General features: G+C 40.4%; 1 protein-coding gene across 1 annotated transcript in view; it reads right to left on the bottom strand.

Annotated features, from left to right (window-relative positions):
* Nucleotides 1-22,940, bottom strand: part of CSMD2 (CUB and Sushi multiple domains 2) — a 597,675-nt gene that overhangs the window by 73,026 nt on the left and 501,709 nt on the right. The window contains exons 43-47 of the mRNA XM_039231736.1: nucleotides 21,727-21,904; nucleotides 20,218-20,363; nucleotides 11,750-11,830; nucleotides 11,149-11,262; nucleotides 2,495-2,683 (exon numbers count right to left, since the gene is read on the bottom strand). Of these exons, the coding sequence (XP_039087667.1) occupies nucleotides 2,495-2,683; nucleotides 11,149-11,262; nucleotides 11,750-11,830; nucleotides 20,218-20,363; nucleotides 21,727-21,904 (708 nt within the window). The remainder of the gene's footprint in view (nucleotides 1-2,494; nucleotides 2,684-11,148; nucleotides 11,263-11,749; nucleotides 11,831-20,217; nucleotides 20,364-21,726; nucleotides 21,905-22,940) is intronic.

Below are 22,940 nucleotides of genomic sequence, written 5' to 3'. Positions count from 1 at the left end.
AAGTCATTGCCAACTTATAGGAGGTGGTGGGCAAGATGAAATCTATTTGCCATCTTGGGACTTGCCAAGGTCAAGCAGCTGGTTAATGCAAGAGCTGGTTTGCAAACTGGGAACCTCTACCTTGCCACTTGCTTCTCATGTGCATACAAAAAACAGCTCAGTGCTTGCCATATAGAAAAAGTGTGTACTAAGTGAATATATAGCAATAAAGCTACAGAAAAACATCATGTTTCAATGTCACATACAGCATAGTTCCCTAATAATCCTTTCCAATGCTCTTCAAGAAAGCCCTCCCTCTTCTTCCCCCCCCCCCAACTTTAATGCCTGGGAGTGCATCCTGAGGTGGTTGGTTCACATGGAAGCAGAGTATAAAGCTTGATAATCCATAACAGGACTTATTGCCCTGGACATAATCCTGAGTGATGGTTCTGATATGCTGCTGAGATAACTCTTGGAAGCTTGGCAAAGGCAATGGACCACATTAAACAAAATAGAGCCATCAGAACTGCTGTGACAAAACACGAAGGAAGGGGTCAAAAGGCTCAGAGAAATGGCTTGCCAGAGTAGGTCTATTGTATCAGACTGGAACACCCACTAGTTGACCATGAATCTCAGGAGGCCCTGGAAGGTATTCCAGTTCCTAGAGCAAAGAGGAATACACTGGTGAGGGGGTGAACACCAGCATCATCAACAACCTAAGTAACATCTATCTATCCTCTGTTGGCCTACACTGATGGAAGGAGATGCTGTCACAGAATTGGTCTTCCTGGTGTTGATGGGGATGAGAAGATTCTAGAATACAGGGGCCAGGTGGAGGCTTGCATAATTACTAAAATGTGCAGCAAGGTTGGAATGGTAGTGGGGAGGCCTAACCTGCATGATTCATGGAGATGTCTCACAGAACAGGATATTCTTTTTTTTTTTTTTTTTTTTAATTTTTTAATGTTTTATTTATTTCTAGGAGACAGAGAGAGAGACAGCGTGAGCAGGGGAGGGTCAGAGAGAGAGGGAGTCACAGACTGAAACAGGCTCCAGGCTCTGAGCTGGCAGTCAGCACAGGGCCCGACGCGGGGCTCGAACCCACGAACCGCGAGATCATGACCTAAGCGAAAGTCAGACGCTTAACCGACTAAGCCACCCAGGCGCCCCACAGAACAGGATATTCTTAAGGGCAAGGTAGATGGGCAGCCCCCCAATATATGAGTAGATGAATAAAACAGATCATGGATATATAGTCAAAAAGGTTACCCCAGAGAAAAGCTGACCCCAATGGAAAGTTGCAATCCCTCACCCAGTTTGGAGACTTGAACTAGGTTCCATGTCTTATTCCAGAACACTTTGGTTGAAGGAGAGATTGGGTTCACATGAAAAAGGACCCTACAAAATGTTACCAATTATAGATAGTTGTGATTCTGCCAGTCCTTCCCCAAAAAGACGTACTGCTATTTCCTCAGGGAACTGAATACTGGAGAAAAGGGAATGTCCAGGTATTCCAAAGATTTTAGATACAGAGTGTAAATTGATGCTGATACCTGGGGACCCAAAGCACTATTGTGGCTCCTCTGTTGGAATAGAGGTGTCTGGGGGTTGCACGTGGTAATAAATGGAGTCCTGGCCCAGGTCCACCTCACAGTACCAACTTCACCAAATTGTGGCCCTCATTTGCAGTAGCTGTACCAGATGTAGTATCTTCATTAGAGCAGATGATCACAGCCTTGGTTGCATGAAATGCAGTTATTGATTTAGCAATGTATTCTTTCCATACCCATCAGAAAGGAGGATCACAAGCAATTTGCATTCACATGAGATAGACAACAGTACACGTTCATGGTCTTGCCCCAGAGCATTGTTAATTCTACTGCTCACTGTCATAATATAATATGAAGAGATGTGGACCATCTGGACAGGCTGCAGAACATAGCAGAATATTGGTTCTCTGTATGATGACATGGCATTAATTGCCTCTGATGAGCCAAGAGGGAGAATTAGTGTAGATGCTTCTGTAAGACACATGAGGGTGTAAGCTCCAGAGGGTAAGAGATAAATCTTACAAAGAGTGGGGTGAAATTTTCCACCAAGAGTGGTTCGAGGCCACGCTGAAACTTTTTCTCCAAATTAAAGGGCAAGTTAGTGCACCTTTCCCCTTCTACTGCCAAGAGAGAAGCACAATGCTTGGTAGACCCCTCTGGGTTTCAGAGGCAGCCTATTCTACATGTGGGAATACTGCTATGATCCACTTACTGAGTGACATTCAAGGTGCTCGCTTTGAATGGGTGCTAGAGTAGTGAAGGGTTCTGTAACAGGACTAGAAACTCTGCCCCATGGCCATACAATCCACCAGCTCCCAGAGTATTGGGATTCCTGTGCTAGAGAAAGCTGTTGCATGGCACCTCTGGAGAGCTCTCATATGGAGGTAATGGCACAGATCCCTCAGGTTCTAAAGCAAGTTTGTGCTATCTACAGCAGGGAACTATTCAACATTTGCCTGACTTACCGTCAAAGATCTCAAATTCATCATACTGCTTCTCACTGAGAAAGTACTCCACCGTGAGGGAGATGTTGTAGTCAGGTTCCACTCTCACCAGCCAAGAGCAGGTCTGGAACTGGGGATAGCTTCCTGGGTAGCTCTGACTTAGGATCACACCTGTGGAGTCTGTCAGAAGCTCATTTGTTGGGCAGTGCACTTGGAGAAAGAAGGAAAGAGAAATACCGGTACATGGGATGGAGATGGAACTGGGGCCATCACATTTCTCTGGCATGAAAGGCAACCACTGGAACAAGAGTATTTGAGCACATTTGAGCCAGACCCCAACACCCATCATTATGCTGCACCATGGCATGAGGTGACTTCAGATTCTGTGTCAAGGTTACTATAGTGCTGGGATTCAGGCCAGTCCAGTTGTTGGGATCACTTCCTAGCTCAGATATGGGCTTCGGAGTAACGGAGGATGATACATACAGAGACAACAGTAAGGCATCCTTAAATCTAGGAGTTGATCTATTAAATGGGTTTGATTTGTATAAAGAGAGTATAGGGAAGAGGTAAGTATATGGAATTTTGAGTCAAACACACCTGGATTTATAGCCCACCTCTGTCACTTACTAGCTACGTGGTCTTGAAAAAATTGTTTCCTCTCTGTGTAATAGCTTCTCCACCTCCAATGCAGAAAGATAATACCTGCCTTATAGGGCTATTGTATTATAAAACATTATATAATTGTATATTAGTTAACATTACAATATGTATATAATATTATTGGAAATAACATATTTAAAGCATGCAACATAGTTCTTTCATAAATTGCAGAGATGATGATGATGATGATGATGATGATGATGGTAATTACACCAGGAACAGAAGGGACTAGCAGAGGTTGGCCATGGCTTAATTCATAGTATTAAGATATCTAAGCCCTGCACATCCTGGAAACCAGGGAGGTGCTCTCTCCTGGGGGTACAGGGAAGTGTCACTAAATCTTATGTGAAATAAATTTGAGGATGATCCACCTCCATTTGCTTGGGCTGAGGAATTCACAGTAAAGTTTTGAGGACTGAACTGAATCAACTTCTTCGTACCTTGAAAGAGGCATGCCCTGGGCAATAGTTGCAAGTATCCAAATCACTATCCCAATCACTGCAAATAGAGAAATTGGTATTTGGCTGTATATGTGCCTGTAGACAGGCTTCCTGAATGTGCTGGATTTTAGGACACTAATAAAGGAGAGTTTCTGGAACTGCAAGGCTAAGGACTAATTCCTGGATTATAATCTGAGATGAGGCTGTTCTGGAGATTTAGTTACTCACTCTCCTTTCATCTCTTCTGTTTCCTTCAAACCTTCTGCCTTCACAGAAATGAGGCTTGCTAATTAACACTGAGTCTGGGCTAACAGACAAAATACTTGCTGTGGCCCAGAATTCACACAGCTCACCTGGGGTTTCTTTGAGTATCTTTGCAACCCTCCCCCCTTTTTAAAAAAGTAATCCCTGCAACAGACATGAGGCTCCAATTTACAACCCGCAGATCAAGGAGTGCATGCTATACCAACTGAGCCAGCTGGGCTATAGAAAGGGGGAGTGTTGAAAGGCACTAACTAGCTTCTTCTGGGAGAACTTCCTTCTTATTTTGCAAATGGGAAAGGAAAGAAAATAGTTTCTTGGAGTAAAATGGCTTTGATTTTGAAATGCTCCTGATTTCACTAACCTGATACCTATAGGTCACGCAAGTGTGCTGATATTTAAGTTCCCCTAGGCTTTGTGGTACACTCCAGCCAGTACCAGATCTGCTCTTGAAGCTCTCACCTTTCCTGAAACTCTTCCATTGAGGGGAAGCAGGCATGCCCTCTCAAATGAGATTGGGTCCACAGGTTTGCCTTTTTGTGTGCAACTTTATCAGATTTGGGCATTAGTGTTTATAAGTTTTTCTTTCTCCTATGCTCAAGATGTCTGGCCTTTGAAGGTTTATTAATATTCTTCCAAGAAACCAGTCTTGATGTCTTTGATGGGATTTCCTCTGATAACAATCTCTATTTCTTTTAAACAATTAGGAAAGTATAAACTTTCTATCTCTACTGGGGTCAACTTTATCAAATTATACATTCTTAGAAAATCATTCATATCATTAATTTATTGGCACAAATTTGTACAAGATCTGTACTTGTACAATATTTGTACAAGATGATAATTAAATTTTTTTCTTTTGCTTCAATGGTTACATCCCATTTTCCCTTTCTTATTTTTGTATATTCCTCCTTTCTCCCTTTGTTTAATTTACCTAATGGTTTGATTATTTTGTGACTCTTTGTTCCAGGCACTTCTTTTCATTAATCAGTAAGGCTGTTTTTGTGTTTTAGAACTCATTCATTTTCTAAAATTAAGAAATTTTGAGATATAATTTATGTACAATGAAATGCACAGATTTTAGGTGCATAGTTTAATGAGTTTTAGCAAATGCATATGCCTGTATAACTATCAACATAATCAGGATATAGATTTTTTCCATCAGAAAGTTTCTCTCATGCCAGTCTGCAATTAATTAGTATGACCTGCCCCATGCTCCAGGAAATCATTGATATTATTTCTATAACAACAGATAAGTTTTTTTAAAATAAATTTTTTAATGTTTTATTTATTTCTGAGAGAGAGAGAGACAGCGTGAGCAGGGGAGGGCCAGAGAGAGAGGGAGACACAGAATCCGAAGCAGGCTCCAGGCTCTGAGCTAGCTGTCAGCACAGAGTCCGATGCGGGGCTTGAACCCACAAACCGTGAGATCATGACCTGAGCCGAAGTCGGACACCCAACCGACTGAGCCACCCAGGTGCCCCACAACAGATCAGTTTTGATTGTTCTAGAATTTCATGCAATTGGAACTGTACATGTTGTTATTTTTGTGCCTGGTTTCTTTTGCTAAACATTATGTTTCTAAGATTCAATCCATGGTGTTTTGTGTATTACTACTTCATTTATTCTTATTGCTCTGCAGCAATCATACAACAATTTTTTTATTCATTCATTCTGTTTATTATTAATGAACATTTAGGTTGGTTACAGTTTTGGATTATTATGGAATTCATATACAAGCCTTTTTGTGGATATGGGTTTTCATTTCTCTTAAGTAAATAACTAGGAGTGTAATTGCTGGGCAATAGGGTAGTTGTATGTTTAACTTTGAAAGAAACTGCCAGTTTTACAAAGTGACTATGTAATATTACATCCCAACCAGCAATGTATAAAAATTCCACTTGCTCCACATTCTTGTCAACACTTGGTATGTTCAGTCTTAAGTTTTAGCTATTCTAGTGGGTGTGCAGTAATATTCATTAGGGTTTAATTTGCATTTTCCTGATGACTAATGATGTTTAGCATCTTTTCATATACTCATTGGCTACTCTTATGTCTTATTTTGTAAAGTGTCTAGTCAAGTCTCTTGTCCATATTGTTATTGGATTGTCTTATTATTGAGTTGTTAAAGTTCATTACACAGTCTAGATAGAAGTTCTTTTAAAAAAATATATATATCACAAAAACCTTCTTTTATTCTATAGTTTGGCTTTACTTTTTCATGTTTAGTTCTGTCAGTTTCTCCTTCACGTATTTTGAAGCTCTTTTATCATAGCATATAACATATATATCCTTTGTGACGGAATTAACTCTTTTGTCATTATAAAATTTCTCTATTTCTGGTAATACTCCTTGCTTGCGGTATTATCTGAAATTTCTTTATATTTCTTATGTTTAACATTTGCATATATATCTTTTCCTCTCCTTTTCTTCAATCTATCTGGTATTTATATTTAAACTGCATCTTTTGCAGGAAATAAAGTGGTTATTATTTACACCCTCTAAATGTTGGCATGGTTTTTATGCAGCAAAACTTACTGATATAACTATATCATTCAAATATTAGATGTACCTACTTATTTTTGGTCTGTCATTGAAAGAGATGTGTGAAAATCTCCAACTGTAATTGTGAATTTGTCCTTTTCTTCCCATAATTCTGTCAACTTTTCCTTTATATATTTAATACTATGTTGTTAGATACATAGAAGTTTATGACTGTTATATGTGTTTGATAGAATATGTTTATCAGCATTAAGTTTCCTCTCTTTCTTTTAAAATTTTTTGCCTTAAATTCTATTTTGTCTAATGTTATCTTTGCTACAAAAGACTTTAGAGGTTAGACTTTAGCAAGTTAGTACTTGCTATTTTGTCAAAGTTTTGTTTCATACCAGGGATGAGTGAGACCTTTCTAGCTAAGTCTTTAGAGAGGCAGATGAAGATATTCAAGTCTAAGTTTATGGAAAGCCTAGAGTTAAACTTATTTTTTTACTTAACTGATCTGAAAGCCTCTCTCATTGGATGAGCAGTTTTATTCAGTTATATCTACTATAGTTACATATATATTTGCTTTTGGTTTAGCTACCTTATTTTTTGTTTTCTGTTTACCATAATTTTTTTCTTCTTTAATGCTTCTATTGGATTGAGTTATCTTTATTATCTTTGTTTTTGATTATGGATTTAGAACTTACACATACTATGGCTACCCATAATTTAAAAAACGATCTATAAATTTAAGCTTTCTTTTTAATACATGTGTTTTAACTAATGTAGAGGGTTAATCAATATCTATGCTTCTCCTTAACAAGCAAGGGTCCTCAGCTCACTTCTTCTTTCTTCCTAATAGGCTCTCCAATGTCATTTATTTGTCCAGTTGTGTCTATATTTTAAAGTTTACTACAATCAGTATTGTTTAGATTTATTATCCCATTTTACTGATTTCTTAGCTCATTGTTACTTTTCACATCTGAATCATTACCTGTATTCATTTTTTTCTTTTTTTAATGTTTGTTTTTGAGAGAGAGAGAGAAACAGACAGACAGAGACAGGATGAGAGCAGAGAAGGGGCAGAAAGAGAGGGAGACACAGAATGTGAAGCAGACTCTAGGCTCTGAGCTGTTAGCACAGAGCCTGATGCCGGGGCTCAAATTTACAAACTGTGAGGTCATAACCTGAGCTGAAGTTGGACATTTAACTGACTGGGCCACCCAGAAGTCCCTGTATTCTTTTTTTGTTTTTAATGAATGTGGTAGATATTTCCAGTCTCTACAAATATTAGATTTTATTTTTGTTTCCTGACCATATGAAAAACTTCACTTTCCATCCATGTTCTTATTTCTGGTCAATGAGATGTGAGTAGAATAATGTGTGCCACTTTGGGCTGATGATATGATCATACTCATATTCCACATATGAGTAAAATCATATAGTGTTTGTTTTTCTCTGACTGACTTATTTCACTTAGCATAATACTCTCTAGTTATATATAGTGGAATATTACTCAGCCATAAAAAATAATGAAACCTTGCCATTTGCAATGACATAGATGGAGCTAGAGTGGGTTATGCTAAGTGAAATAAGTCAGTCAGAGAAAGAAAAACACTATATGATTTCACTCACATGTGGAATTTAAGAAATAAAACAAGTGAACAAGAGAGAGAGAGAGAGGCAAACCAAGAAACCCTCTTAACTACAGAGAACAAACTGATGGTTACTAGTGGGGAGGTGAGTGGGGGAATGGGTTAAGTAGGTGATGGGGATTACGGAGTGCACTTGTGATGACCACCAGGTGATGTATGGAGGTGTTCAATCACTAAATTCTACACCTGAAACTAATATTACACTGTATGTTAACTAACTGGAATTTAAATAAAAAAAGAATAGACTTACAGATCAAAATAACAGAACTGAAGATCAAGAAATAAATCCTCAAGTTTATGGTCAACTGATTTTCAACAGGGTGCCAAGACAATTCAGTGGGGAAAGGATAGTCTTTCTAGTATATGGTGCCATAGCAACTGGCTACCCACATGCAAAAGAAGGAAGTTGGATCCCCTATCTCACGCTATATATAAAAATGAACTCAAAATAGATCGAAGACCTAAATTTAAGAGCTAAAACTATTAACTCTTAGAAGAAAATATGGATGTAAATCTTTACCTTAGATTAGGCAATGGTTCCTTAGATATGACACCAAAAGCACAAACAGCCAAAGGGAAAAAAAAATATTGAACATCATCAAAATTAAAAACTTTTGTACTTGAGGGGCACCTGGGTGGCTCAGTCAGTTAAATGTCTTACTTAGTTTCAGCTCAGGTCATGATCTCACAGTTCGTGAGCTCAAGACCTGCACTGGGCTCTGCACTGCACAAAGCCTGCTTGGGATTCACTCTCTCTCTCTCTCTCTCTCTCCCCCTCTCCCTGCCCCTTCCCCTATCATGCACTTTATCTCTCTCTGTCTCTCTCAAAATAAGTAAAAATTAAAATAAAAAAAACAAAAAAAAACCCCTTTTATAACTGAAAGAACATTATCAAGAAAGTGAAAAAACAAGTGCCTGGGTGGCTCAGTCAGTTAAATGTCTACCTTTGGCTCAGGTTATGGTCTCACGGACTGTGAGTTTGGCCCTGCATCAGGCTCTGTGCTGACAGCTCAGAGCCTGGAGAGTGCTTTAGATTCTGCGTTTCCCTCCTCTCTCTCTGCCCCTCCTCTGCTCACACTTTGTCTTTCTCTCTCAAAAATAAATAAACATTAACATTTTTTGAATGAATAAATAAAAAGAAAGTGCAAAAACACCAACAGAATGGGAAAAAAATTTCAAATCGCATACCTGATAAGGCACTTGTATCTAGAATATAAAAAGAATTCCTACAGCTCAATGATAAAAAGATAAATAACCTGATTAAAATAGGCAAAGAATCTGAATAGGCATTTCTTCAAAGAGAATATATAAATGGACAATAAGCATACGAAAAAATGCTCAGCATCATTGGCCATCAGGAAAATACAAATCAAAACCACAATGAGATAGATATCCCTTATATCACAAGGATGGCTGTAATTTAAAAGACAGATAATGATAACAGAGAAGACATAGAACAATTGGAAATCTTATATACTGATGGTGGGAAAAAGATTGGCCACTGTGGAAAACAGTCTGGCCATTCCTCAAAAGCGTAAACGCAGAGTTACCATATGACCCAGCAATTCCACTGCTAGCTATGTACGTAAGAGAAATGACAACCAGTGTTTACACAAAAACATGTACATGAATGTTCACAGCAGCAGTATTCATAATTGCCAGAAGTGGAAATAACTCAACTGTCCATCAACTGATGAATGGATAAGTAAAATGTACTATCTTTATAATGGAACATCATTTGGCAATGAAGAGAAGTGAACTACACTGATACATGCTACAACATGTATGAATCATGAACACACCGTGCTGAGTGAAAGAAGTCAGTCACAAAGACTACCTATTGTAGTATTCTACTGATATGAAAGATCTAGAATAGTCAGTTTCACAGAGACATAAACTAGATTGGTGGTTGTCTAGAACTGCAGGGAGGAGGGGCTGGAAAGAAATGGGAACCGTCTGCTAAGGGGTATAGGGTTCATGTTGAGGTGAGGAAAATCTTCTGAAATTGTGAGATGGTTGCAAAGCTCGGAATATACTAAAAATAACTGAAGTATACACTTTAAATGGATGAATTACATGGTACATGAATTATATCCTAATGGAGATGTTACTATAAAAAAATCCAGTGAAAGATCACATCTTGAGAAGGTACAACATCAAGTCCTAGAGGGAAGTATGAGGCTGAGAACAGGAGTAAAGCCAAGAAAGCAGAGTCATGTAGACACAGAAACAGAGTCAGAGATGAGAAGCTAAGTCTGGAGCAAATCAGGGAGGTTCTGGAGCAGGATCAAAGCTCTTTTATTGGGGACAGGTTGTTTGATGTGTGGGTAGATTGGCTCAACTCATAGATAATGAATTTATCAATGTATTGGCGCAGCCTAATTTTAGGGCTGTGGCTTCTTTCTTTCTCACTAACAATCCATATTACAGATTCTCTACTCTTGCCTTGAGAAGTGGGGGAGATGCTGATCTATTTCTTCAAAGACTACAAAAATAGTTTTTGGTAGCAATAGTACCAGAAGCAGTAGTAGTGCCTGTAAGAATTTAATGGCTCACACTGGGCAGTTACTATGTGCCAGGCATAGTTCTAAAGTGCTCTACATCATTAATCCACTGAATTCCTCACAATAAGTCCATGGCATAAGTAATATAATTATCCTTATTTTAGAGGTGAGAAAATTGAGGCACAGGACAGTTAATATCTTGTGCTAGGTCGGATGTCTTGTGAGTGGAGGGTATGGTTTTTGGTGAAGCCATTCATTTTCTGTCAAGGCATCACACTGGAATGAAGACAACTCTTGGTTGCCTAGTTTAGCACACAGGACCTTAAACATATCTGCACTCCAGTGGGTCCAAGTTGGTGTGCAAGCCCACCTCTTCCCAAGGTCCCAGAACTCTTCCTTCCAATGATCAGTTTGCTTTCCCATAGAATACCAGTTAGAACAAAAGAAAACAGAAAGAAAAGGGGTCAAGTGGTCACTATGGCAATTTGTAGCCCCAAACCTAAGAGTAGGACAGAGAATCTCTCTACGGCAATCATTAATTCATACAAACAGACATTCACCAAATGACCTCTTACTTTATGGGCAGGGACTTGGAATATAGGGAAGAGTAAGACACAGGCTATGATTTGGAGGAACTCCAGACCCATAAAGGCATGGCTCCGTGCAATTACCTTCACATATTGGGGGTGGTCCTTCAAACTGTAGGTAAGTTCCAAGTTTGCAGGTCAGGATTTCACTCCCTACCAACGTGAAGCCAGGGAGGCACCTGTAGCGTACGATGTCACCTGCCAAAGAGAGACCAATATGGGGGTTCCCTGGAGAAGTCTGGACAGAGCATCCCTTAGTACATCAACCCACTTCTAGGCAAGGCAATCGGTGGTGAGTTGCTATCTGTTCAGATTTAAATAACTAGCTTAACTCCAATCAAATGACCCAGAAAACTGCTGCACGCTTCTCACAGCTCAGCCTTGCTGAGCCTAAGAATGTTTCCACATTCCAGAAACTTTTTATAGTGTCTCGTGTGGACTTATTTCTCAAAAACATACTGACTTGAATCACAGAAGAAAACTGCCTTCCTGTCTCATCTGTCTAGCTATGGTAAAGGAGGTGTTGGTATTTTTGGTGCAGACTCTGTTCACAGAACATTAGCCATCTTGCACTAGGCCTACTGTTTCTCGTGGACTGGAGGGAGAGATGAGCCTTGCTGGCCAGCCCCACCCCAACCCAGCCCCTACTCAGCTGCACAGTCCCTGCTGGTTTGGGAGAGGGTACCTATGTTGAATTCTTCATTCTCTGTGACGACTTCGGCATTGGGGAGGATGGTGGGAGGAGGGCATTTGGTGAGTGGATAAGCTGAAAAGACAGAATCAGACAAGCCGGTGTGAGAACACCATTCTTGGGGCACATAATCATTTACTCATTCGATCCCTCACCTTCTCCTTCCTCACTCACTCACACAGATCCTAGTGACTATTGATCTGTACACAAGGCAAGTTTAGCCAAGTACTATTTTGCTTATCTGCTGTCATCCTTTATTTTTTTCTTTCTTTCTTTCTTTCTTTTTTTCTTTCTTTCTTTCTTTCTTTCTTTCTTTCTTTCTTTCTTTCTTTCTTTCTTTCTTTCTTTCTTTCTTTCTTTCTTTTTTTTGATGCAAAACCCAGGAGCCATATGGTAACGGTAAAAATAGGAGAGGGCATCCAAGAAGTCAGTGACAGTCACTAGCACTGAAGGGAAGGGGAGAGAAGCATTTCCTGAGCACCTACTATAAGTCAGGCACCTTCACACACAATCACCTTTAACTCTCATGATGGCTGGTTCCCCTGTGAGGCATTCTTACTCTATTTGTGAGGAAGCTGAAATTCAGAAAGGTTCAGTTACTTCTCCAAGGTCATACAGGAAGTGAGTGGCATAGGAGGCACGGGACTTGAATCTAGGTCTGGCTGCTCTCAAATCCCATATTCTTTTCACTGCTCAGCATCTAAGTACTGTATGTGGCTCATGTGAGTGCCCATTAAAGCCAGCTGGTTTCCCTTCTGACCTTTGGCCAAACAACTCTGGCTTCACTGGACTTTCCAAATGGAAACTCATCCCTCTGGGCAGAGACTGGACTGTGTGTGGATGGTGTTACTGAGGCAACGCTCAATATGGGCTCATAACTTGGCTTCCATTTACTACCTGGCATACAGTTTGGTGCTACATAAGTGTGAGCTGCTGTTGCCACTGCTGTTATAATTATTTCCAAAGTCACCCCACACCCCACTGTTTTTTTTTTTTTAAAGAGCATTCTCCTTAAAAAATTACAAATGTAATACATGATCGTTAGAGAAAATAGGAGATTTTCTATGAAAATAGTAGGAAGAAAATTAAAGTCCTCAACTGGTTGTTCAGAGATAACCACTGTTAAACCTTTACTGTAAGTTCTTACAGTATATATACTTTCTGCACATATATTTTTCTTTTACAACATTTGCAGCATGTTGTGTACTTTGTGTTGATCCTTGTGCACTTACTCTTATATTGCAAGAATTTCCTTATGTAATTAAATTTCTTTAAAAAAGTGTTTTTTTTTTGTTTTTTGTTTTTTGTTTAGAGAGAGTGTGAGCAGGGGAGAGAGAGAGGGAATCTTTAGAAGACTCCACATTCAGCATGGAGCCTGACACGGGGCTTGATCCCACGACTTATAGATCATGAACTGAGCTGAAATCAAGAGTTGGATGCTCAACTGACTGAGATACCCAGGGACCCCTGTAATTAAATTACTTAAAAAATGATTGAAATGACTTTATAGGATTTAGTCATATGATTGACTAGAATTTATTTAACAGATATTGTATTATTAACTATTTAGCTTTCCAAAGTTTTGCAATTTAAAATAAAACTGTGATAAACATCCTTCTATATATGCATCTTTTATGACTTTTTTTCTTTTTTTAAACTAGGAATGATTTCTGGATCATAGGGTAGTTTGCACCTGTTTGCATTCCCACCAACAGTGTAAGAGGGTTTTGCACTCCCACTAACAGTGTAAGAGGGTTCCCCTTTGTCCACATCCTCGCCAACGCCTGTTGAACAACACCTGTGTTGTTAATTTTAGCCATTCTGACTGGTGTGAGGTGATATCTCATTGTAGTTTTGATTTGTAGTTCCCTTATGTTGAGTGATGTTGAGGATCTTTTCATGTGTCTGTTGTCCGCTTGTGTGTCTTCTTTGGAAAGATGTCTGTTCATGTCTTCTGCCTATTTTGAAACTGGATTATTTGTTTCTTAGGTGTTGAGTTTTCTAAGTTCCTTATATGTTTTGGATCCAGCAATTGCACTACTAGGTATTTACCCAAAGGATACAAATATAAGAATTCAAAGGGATACATACACCCTGATGTTTACAGCAGCATTATCAACAATAGCCAAATTATGGAAAAAGTCTCAATGTCCATCGACTGATGAATGGAAAAGAAGATATGGTGTATATATTCAATGGAATATTACTCAACCATAAAAAGAATGAAAGCTTGCCATTTGGAGCTCTGTGGATGGAGCTAGAGAGTATTATGCTAAGTGAAGTAAGCCAGTCAGAGAAAGACAAATACCAGATTTCACTCATATGTGGAATTTAAGAAACAAGACAAACACAGGGGGCAAAATGAGAGGCAAACCAAGAAACAGACTCTTAGCTGGGAGGTGGGCGGTGGGGATGGGCTAAATAGGTGATGAAGATTAAGGAAGACACTTGTCATGATGAGCACCACGTGAGGTATGGAATTGTTGAATCTCTAAATTCTACACCTTAAACTAATATTATGCTGTATGTTAACGAGAATTTAAATAAAACTTTGAAAAAAAAGAAAAAACCCAGGAATGATTAAAGTGTATGACCTTTTAAAGTACTTTTAAAGGTACTTTTAAAGTGCTTTTAAAGTATGAGCATCTACTACTGAACATCAGTAATCTATTCCTGGAAATCAGACGTTCCATGTAAAGATGTTAAGTAGGTGCCTAACTTCAAGAAATAAATCAATAAAAAGAAATCTTCACTTAAACACAGCCTGAGTGCTTAATATATTGTGGTTACTAGTTTGACTGGGGTAGATTTCCCATTATATTAAAAAAATTGCACATTTCTGCTTAATGCAGAAAGCTGGTGGAATATTGAAAAACAATAAAATGAAAATTCCCCAAGTCCCACCACCACTAGGCATAACTGCTGTTAGCCTTTTGGTGCATGACCTTCGGTCTTTTATAGACAATCCCTCCTCCTCCCAGAACACACACTACATCTACCATGTTATTGTTGAAGAACTCAAGGGCAGGGAGTACCTTTGGACTCCTCTATTTCACTTTGTTCCTATTCCCCTTGTTCCCCTTGGGGGTGAGGCCCTGATACAGCTTAATCAGACTCAGTATAGGTGAACTCGTTAAGTGGTGGGGAGGGCTCACTGCTTTATGACAAGCAGCAGCCAGCTTGGCCACAGCCATTGCGAGTCAATGCATGTTGTACCCTCTTATGGATTCTTTCTCCACATGCTCTTTTCCATGCTGTTGGGTGTGCTGGGCTGGCCTTTCATATGAAGCTTTTAACACCAAGTTAGTATACAGAAAGACATGTGGGCAGAGAGAGAGAGGGAGAGAGAGGATCCTAAGCAGGCACTGTGCTATGAGTGTGAAGCCCGATATGAGGCTCAGTCCCATGAACCATGAGATCATGACCTAAGCTGAAATCAAGAGTCAGTGCTCAACCGACTGAGCCACCCAGGAGCCCTGGATTGTTTCTAGTTTACCAGTTCTAAGTAACAGTTCAAGGAATATCTTTATATATGTATCTTTACACAAATCTCAGAAGTAGGATTGGTAGGTCCTAGATCATTGTTAATTAGAAATCTTGAGTATAAGTAAAACAAATAAACTCAGAGTAGAGTATGTAAAAAACAAAAAGCCTCTCAGAGAGGAGAGAATGTGAATGTGGATTTGTAACCAGACTTCCTAAAGGAGGAGGACAAGGACCTGGGGTCCACCAGGAACCCAGTAGACCACCCCCGCACGTCTTGGTCACTTTCTTTCCACACATTGAAACTTTGTATTTCTCAGTCTACAAGGACAGGAGAAGACAGGCAATCCGGTGCACTTGAATTTATATCATCTCTCTTCCAGAGATGAATCTAGAATCTCTTTGGTTCAGCTTCAAGTTCCCAAGAGAGGACACCTGATTCCCTCTGCTGGAGTCAGGTCAGGGCCCACCTGTGGTTCAAGCCACTGTGTCTGGGGTTGGCGGGGGACATGGAGCGGTGTAGAATATACAAACATAGTTGACAACTGCCTATGTGACAGAAGTAGCTAAGGAGATCATTACGAGCTCTGCAGACAGCCAAAAATGTTTGACTGTGGCTGATCACACTGTGTATAGCTTTTTGATATGCATTTTCACACTGCCCGCCACCAAGTGAGCATCTTCCTGCAACCTTCCCATCAGGATTATCATTTTAAAAATTGTTGCGGGTTGTTCTCTAATATAAGAATCTGTTTTTTCCATTTAATGCTTTTTGCTTTGAAGGCTACTCTTTGATTGCTGTTGTTGCTTGTGTTTGCCAAATACATCACTACCCATCATTTTATGTTTAAACTGTCACTGTACCTTAGTTGTGTTCCTGGATGGAAAATATATTTGTATTTTCCATAGTAACTGAATGATTTTATTTTATTGTTTTAGTCTGTGCTGTCTGTATCTTTGTTCCTATAGCTTCTGTTGCTTTCCACCTTTTGTATATGAGTTGTGTTTTGCTTACTTTTTTTCTTTTGGTGATTTAAAAGTGCTATAACCTGTTTTTAACTTCTTAGTGACTAAAATATATACTTGGAACCCTGACTTTTCTAATTATCAAAGTTAGTAATTGAATATTATCTACTGATTCTACCCCTATGAGAGAAAAGGATATCCCTTTCTCCTATACCTCTTCTGGCTACTTGGGTATTTGTTAACATGAAACAATCTTAAAAATTTTAAAGAATTATTTGCATTATGTTAGGGATCTATGTTTTCAGTTATTACTGCTTAAATCTGTGGTTAGCTAGTTAGTGCTTCCATTTTAATTTTTTACACAACTTTTCTGAATTGAGTTATTGGTTCATTCCTCAGTGGGTGGCTACATCCTTGAGGAACAATTCAAATTGAGATATGGGTGACAATGATTTTAATCTCTTGGGTGTCTACAGATGACTGTCTCATGCCTTCACATGTTATGTTCCCAACTATCTTTTCCTTAAACATCTATAAAAATGCCTCTGATTTTCTAGAATTGAATGCCAGGAACAATTAGGCAGAGGACTGTTGATTTTGGCTCCTTGTAGTTAAGTCTCTCAGCCTGGATTCTGGTAGATTTATTCTACCCTTCATCCTTGATATTTGAAAAACTTGCCAGGCTCATTTTGATTTCTCCTGGTATGTACTGAGCTCCTTTGTTCTATATGCAAGGGTTTTCCTTCATCTCAGAAGAGTTTTATTTTATTATTTCTATTCCGTAGATCTGGCTCTTTTTGTCATAGATACTTTTTAATCCGTACATTCTTTGTTTACTGGATCTCTCTATTTGCCATTTTCTCCTCTATAATTTTCAAGTATTTGTCCATTTTGTTCTTTGTGTTGGGCTTTTCCTCCACTTCTCTGAACTGGTTTTCTGCATTGTCGGTTCTGTTCTTTGTTTATTCTTATGCCAATTTAACTGTGCTACTACATTTCTTTTTTAAACTTTTTTAAAAATTATTATCTAGCTCCCCTTGTATAAAAATTTTAATTGGAAACTATCACAAAGGTACAAGAAAAATTGGAAGTATTGTACAAAAAACATTTTTCATGAACCAGAAGAAAGTAAGTGACCAACATGATGCCCGATAACCACAGAATATTTTGGTGTGTGTTTCCAACAAACAAGCACATTATCTTGCAAAACCACATACAACCATCAGAAGCAGGAAATTACCTCTGATACGGTACTGCCAACTAATCCTCATGTCCACTCAAATCTTTCCACTTGTCCTAGTAAAGTCCTTAACAGCAAAAGGATCCAGTTCAGAATCATACACTGTATTGTGTTGTCATGTATTTTTTTAGTCTGGAACACTCCCAAAGTCTTTCCTTGACCTTCATGACTTTTACGCTTTTGAAGATTATATGTCAGTTAATTGCTAGTCTGTAATACTATTTTACATTACTCCCTCTTTACGTTTGACAGATTCCTCATGATTGCATTCAAGTTGGGCATCTTTGCCTTTATTGGACTATCACAGAGGTGATGCTGGGTTCTTCTCTTTGTATCCAATCTGGTGGGGTAAGATTTCAGTTTGTCCCGTTACTCATGATGGTCACTTGGGTCACTTGATTAAAGTGCTGTCCTCCAGGCTTCTCTACTCTAAAGCTGTTCTTTTTTCCCTTTGTGATTTTTGTGTGAAGAGACAGTTTGAAGGTATGGAAATATCCTGCTCTTCATAACATTTTAATTAATAATCGTTTAACTAATTTGTACCTGTTTGGCTATACATGGTATCCTGGTCTATGCAATCAGCTACCATTTGCTAACCAATATTAATTCCTTGGATGTTCAAATTATCCCCATTATGGTCACTGGGAGCCCCTTCAAGCCTGTGTCTATGTCCCTCTATCACGTCTGCATCATTCCTTGAGCGCTCCTTGCTTTCTGCCATAAAACGTTCCAGAGGCACATCTTGTACTTTGTCTGCCTCAGTCCCTGAATCAGCCATTTCTTTAAGGTGTCTTGGTCCATTTTAGTGGAAAACAGTATTGGAAAACCATAACTAGAGCTGGATGTGTTCATTGTTATTGAGGAGTCATTGCTTCAAAGCCTTCTTAGTGTAAAGAGCTAAGGAATGTATGTATGTGTACACCCCACATTTATACCCTTATTTCCTTCTATATCTATGTGTACATATTAAAAACCACAGCTCACAGTGATACCTCCAGTTCCAATCCAATTCTATGGGTATATTCTAATTTTTGTTCTTTCCATATTTCTAACCGTCTTCTCTTTCAGTGAGACACCTGTTGTCCTTAATATAGTCATTTATTTATCAGTCATCCGTAGGGAACTAAGTTCCCATCTCTCTTGCCACTGCTCCCTTATGCAAATGCACTCCTCACCACCTCCCCCCACCCTTCCCAGGCTCTGATGGATCCTCTGTGTGGATACCCTCCTCACTCTGCTGGGGATCCTACCCCACAAGGATGTTCCCTCCATTTGCTCAGAGCCTGGACACTCCATGCCAGTCCTGTCCCTGTACAGATGCTGCCCCTCAGCATGGACTCCCTCTCCCCTCTGACACTCCAGCCTGGTTCATGCCCTGGAGGAATGGATGCCACTTCGCTTCATCCCATATTACAGCTTCAGGACTGAATGGTTCAGGAAGGGAAGACATTTAGCTCCCCATTTATTTGTCTCTTATTTGGAGTCCATATTGTCTAGACTTTCATGCTGGAAGCATCTGCAATTCAAATCCTATTTTCTCATTAAAAAATACTGTAGAATCTTATTCCTAGGTCTCCTTAAGGTACATGTCTTTTCCACTTATTAGTCCTTATATGAGAAGAAATTTATTTAGAGCTAATGTTTGCCTATAGAAAGGCAGACATTCTTCCCCCACACCAGTCCTGCTCCCCAATCTCCGCGTCTACCTCCCTCTTTTTCTTTAGTTCTTGTCTCAGATATCACCTCTCGACAGGTTTTCCACAATTATTCTACATGAAGCAGAGTTCCCCACCTTTTTGTTTGCTATCTTATTTGCTTCCTCCATAGCAACCTATTACAAATTGCAAAGATTTTATTTGTCTGCTTATTGGTTTGTTATCTCTCTCTCCTTGGAGGAAGAAAGCTCTACGGGGAGCAGGCATTTCACAGAGCAGAAAGCATGAATAGCCAATGAAGATATGAAAGGATGCTCACCTCATCATTAACATAAGAGTAAATGCTATTTCATGAATCCACCAGAATGGCAAAAATTTAAAAATCTGATAAAACCCAGTGTTTGCAAGATGGAGGCAGGAATAAAGTCAAGGTCTCCCGATTTCTAGTTCAAATATATGTAATTCTCTGCAAACTGTAATATGGAGGATTATTCTATAGATAGGCACAAGCCCCCAGAGAACTTTGTATAAGTTTTTCTATTCTGTATCCACTATAACAAAAATGAGGACGTATCCGGGTCCATAACTTGGGGCTCTTAGAAGAAAACTGGCTGCTGATAAGGACAACCCTAACCTGAATTGTTCATGCTTGTCCTGCTTGAATTCTCCATGACTTCACTTGGGCACGGTACTTCCTGTGAGGCCAACAGAAGCCCCGAATTCCAGCGGAGTGGGACAGCCCTGTAGAGGGTGCCAAGGGACAAGCTGGGACACAAGTAAGCAGAAAACCCAGCCAGTGAATAGATGTGAACCTGTCGGGTGAGAAGCCTCATCCTGCTGCCTGTAAGCTTGGACTTGGCACCAGGGTCAGCATCATGTGCCTCTCTGCTACAGAGTGTGTGTGAAGGAGGAAAACTTACATGCACGGAGCCCTGTGCTAGGAGGTTTCACATAGGTAAAACACATGTAAGTCAAGTCTTATAACTCTGATGACCCTGAGGCTGAGAAGCTATGTAACTCATTCAAAATCACACAATTGAGAATCGTGGAGCCAGAGGTCAAGTCCAGCCCTTATTCAAAAGCATGGTGCTTCCCTCACACCAGGCTTCCATACTGACCAGAGAAGGCTATGGCGAAGATCCCACCCATGGCTGCATCACGGTGGAACTTGAGCAGGACCTGGTTGGATGAGCTGTGCAGTGTTTTCTTGGCCAAGCTCCGGCTGAAGACTCCAAGTTGTGGAGCTGTCTGCTGAGGCCCATCCCTGCACGTAGGAAAGAAAGTGCTGGCATGTCATGAGTTACTATGGCTCTGCCCGGTCCCATCAGTGGCCCTAAGAGAGACCTGGAGTGGGAGGCTGTGACTCTTCTTGCACTTGACATTGTCTTTCTCCAATGCCCTGTAGACTTCTCTCTAATCTCTCCCAACTCAGTCTGCCGACAAAGCTGATAGAGCAGGCAAGGCTCACATTGACTCCTTATCCACCTGATGTTTCACCAGCCCTGCCTCCATAGTGGGCTCTGGAGGGCAACAGTCTCACCCAAGAAGCAGGAGCCACTGGGCAGGGTTGCAGGTCTTATCACAGATTCTCAGAGTCTGAGCAGCAGTAGGATGGGGCTGAGGAAGAGCCTCCAGGAAGCTCATGCTACTATTCACACCAGCCCCACATCCTTGTCCCCAGGCAGAGACATCCGGTTGCCTTTCTAGGCAAAGGATTTCTTCCTTGGAAACATATCTAGTCCTTAGCCATAGCCTGGAAAGGACACTGAAAATTAATCCAGGGCAGTCTAATTACGGTTATCCAGCTCTGGAAATTTGGGAAAGAGAATCCCACGATCCCCTGCTGATTCCCAGAATGGCAGTAACCCCCAAACAAAAGAATTTTGAAATTATATATTTGTCCAAAGATCCGGTGGTTTGGAAAGGACTGTCTAGGAGACTACATCTATTGATTACTAATTCATTTTCCCATTTTAAAATCGATTCGAGATATTCTAACTCTCACTCAGCATGGAACCATCAATTTGGTAACCAGTAAACCACACAGGCTATTTACATTTAATTAAAATTAAATAAAGTTTAAAAATTAGTTCCTTGGTCACTCTAGTCACATTCAAGTACTCAATGGCCACCTGTAGCCGGTGGCTATGGTAATGGACAGCACAGATATAGAATGTTCCCATTACTGCAGAACATTGTGTTGGACAATACTGGCTTAGCAGGAGTTGATCAGTGGGACTTCACAGAATTCTACCGCCAAACTGTCACTAGTCTGGGTAGCTTATGTTAGGTAAATGTAGGATTTTGGTTTGTGCTCTGGAAAAACAGCAAATTTTGTGTAGCTACAACCATTCCTATTCACACACCCACTCACTGTCCTCTGACCCCGAGGTTGGACTCCAGGTTGGAAACCACTGCTCTGCTATTCATCTCCCTTCCTGGAGTCACAAAGGGTAATTTGAAGCTGAGCCCTTACTCATTTACTATGTTTATTTGAAAGCCAGGAAATGGACCACCATTTAAAACCATGCAGCTCTTGGTTTTCTAAACAAAGAGATGAGTAACCCAGCTTAGAGTCCAGTGAATGCCCCTTTCTAATTGGCTGTCAACATGGCAGCTGGCCCTACCAGATGGTGATGAAGTCTCCGGAGGGCTCTGTCTGCAGCAGGCTGAGGTTGAGGCGGACGCCATGACCAATGGGCACGATGATCAGCCAGACACAGTCCTGAGAGCTGGAGTATGGACTGGGGAAGCCCGGGGAGTACACAGTGCCATTGGAAGAGGTGATGTTCCCGCCACAGGGGACTGCCAGGGAAGGGACACAAACACAGATGAATGTGGGAGATCACCCCCCACCTGAAAATTCAGATGACTTCCTTATGAAGTGCTGGTACCCAGCACAAATTATTCTGCTCAGGGAGGTCAAGAGGGATGGGGAGAGGTGATGAGGCTGCAGATGACTATGTGTGGTTTTTCCCACTGGTCCTAGCACACCACTCCCCATCTGTCCCCTGACCTTCAGAGCACATGCCTCTAGGGGCCACCTCAGCCCCTGATCTCCCTCTTCTTCTTGTGGATGAGACCTGTCAAAGAGGAAGAACCCACTGGAACTCTTCCTTTCCTTCCAAGGAATGGAGTGGAGGACAGAATTCAGAGCAGGGCTGTAGTTCTTTTGCTGGGATGAGCTAAGAAATGATGGGAGTATTTCTCTCTCTCTCTCTCCTTATTTTCTCCAAGGTTCTTAGAGTGGTACATTTGGTCTTGATCTAAGATATGAGGATTCTTGTAGTGAAAGCCAGCTAGGTTCAAATCATGGCTAAACCATTTATTGACTAGATGGCCCCAGACATTAATTTAGCCTCTTTCTTCAGGTGTGAAATGGGAATAAGAGTATCTCCATGTAGGACTGGGGTAGTTACAGGTGGTGGTTCTGTAAACTGAGGCATGTAAAATGTCCAGCCTGGTAGTCAGCTCATAGAGAAGGCATTTGCTGTATAGATATGATCCTCTCTCCCTATTTTCCTGTCCCTTGAAAGTAACACCCAATTTTAGGCTCATTCTGATCTAGGCTTTGGGTAAGGGGTGAAGAGGCCTTGAAGTCTCCATAATGTTCTGATTTAGTCACGAGGGAGGAGGAAAAAGAGCAAACAAACAAACATACAGACAAACCCTCATCCAGACTAAAGAGTATATGTGGCTGGCCATGGGGCAACAAGCAGACATCTGGATGGGGGCGGACCAAAGCAAAGAGAAAGAATCCCAATGCCTCTAGGCAGAAGACAGGTCTCCTGTGAATGCACATGTGTTCCGAAGGGGATATGCATGGACACACCCTCTTTCC

This window comes from Hyaena hyaena, unplaced genomic scaffold, assembly GCF_003009895.1.
Source record: "Hyaena hyaena isolate Hyena2069 unplaced genomic scaffold, ASM300989v1 scaffold_3, whole genome shotgun sequence".
Taxonomy (NCBI): Eukaryota; Metazoa; Chordata; class Mammalia; order Carnivora; family Hyaenidae; genus Hyaena; species Hyaena hyaena.
Note: the sequence above shows the minus strand (reverse complement) of the source record. Positions and strands in the feature narration are given on the sequence as shown.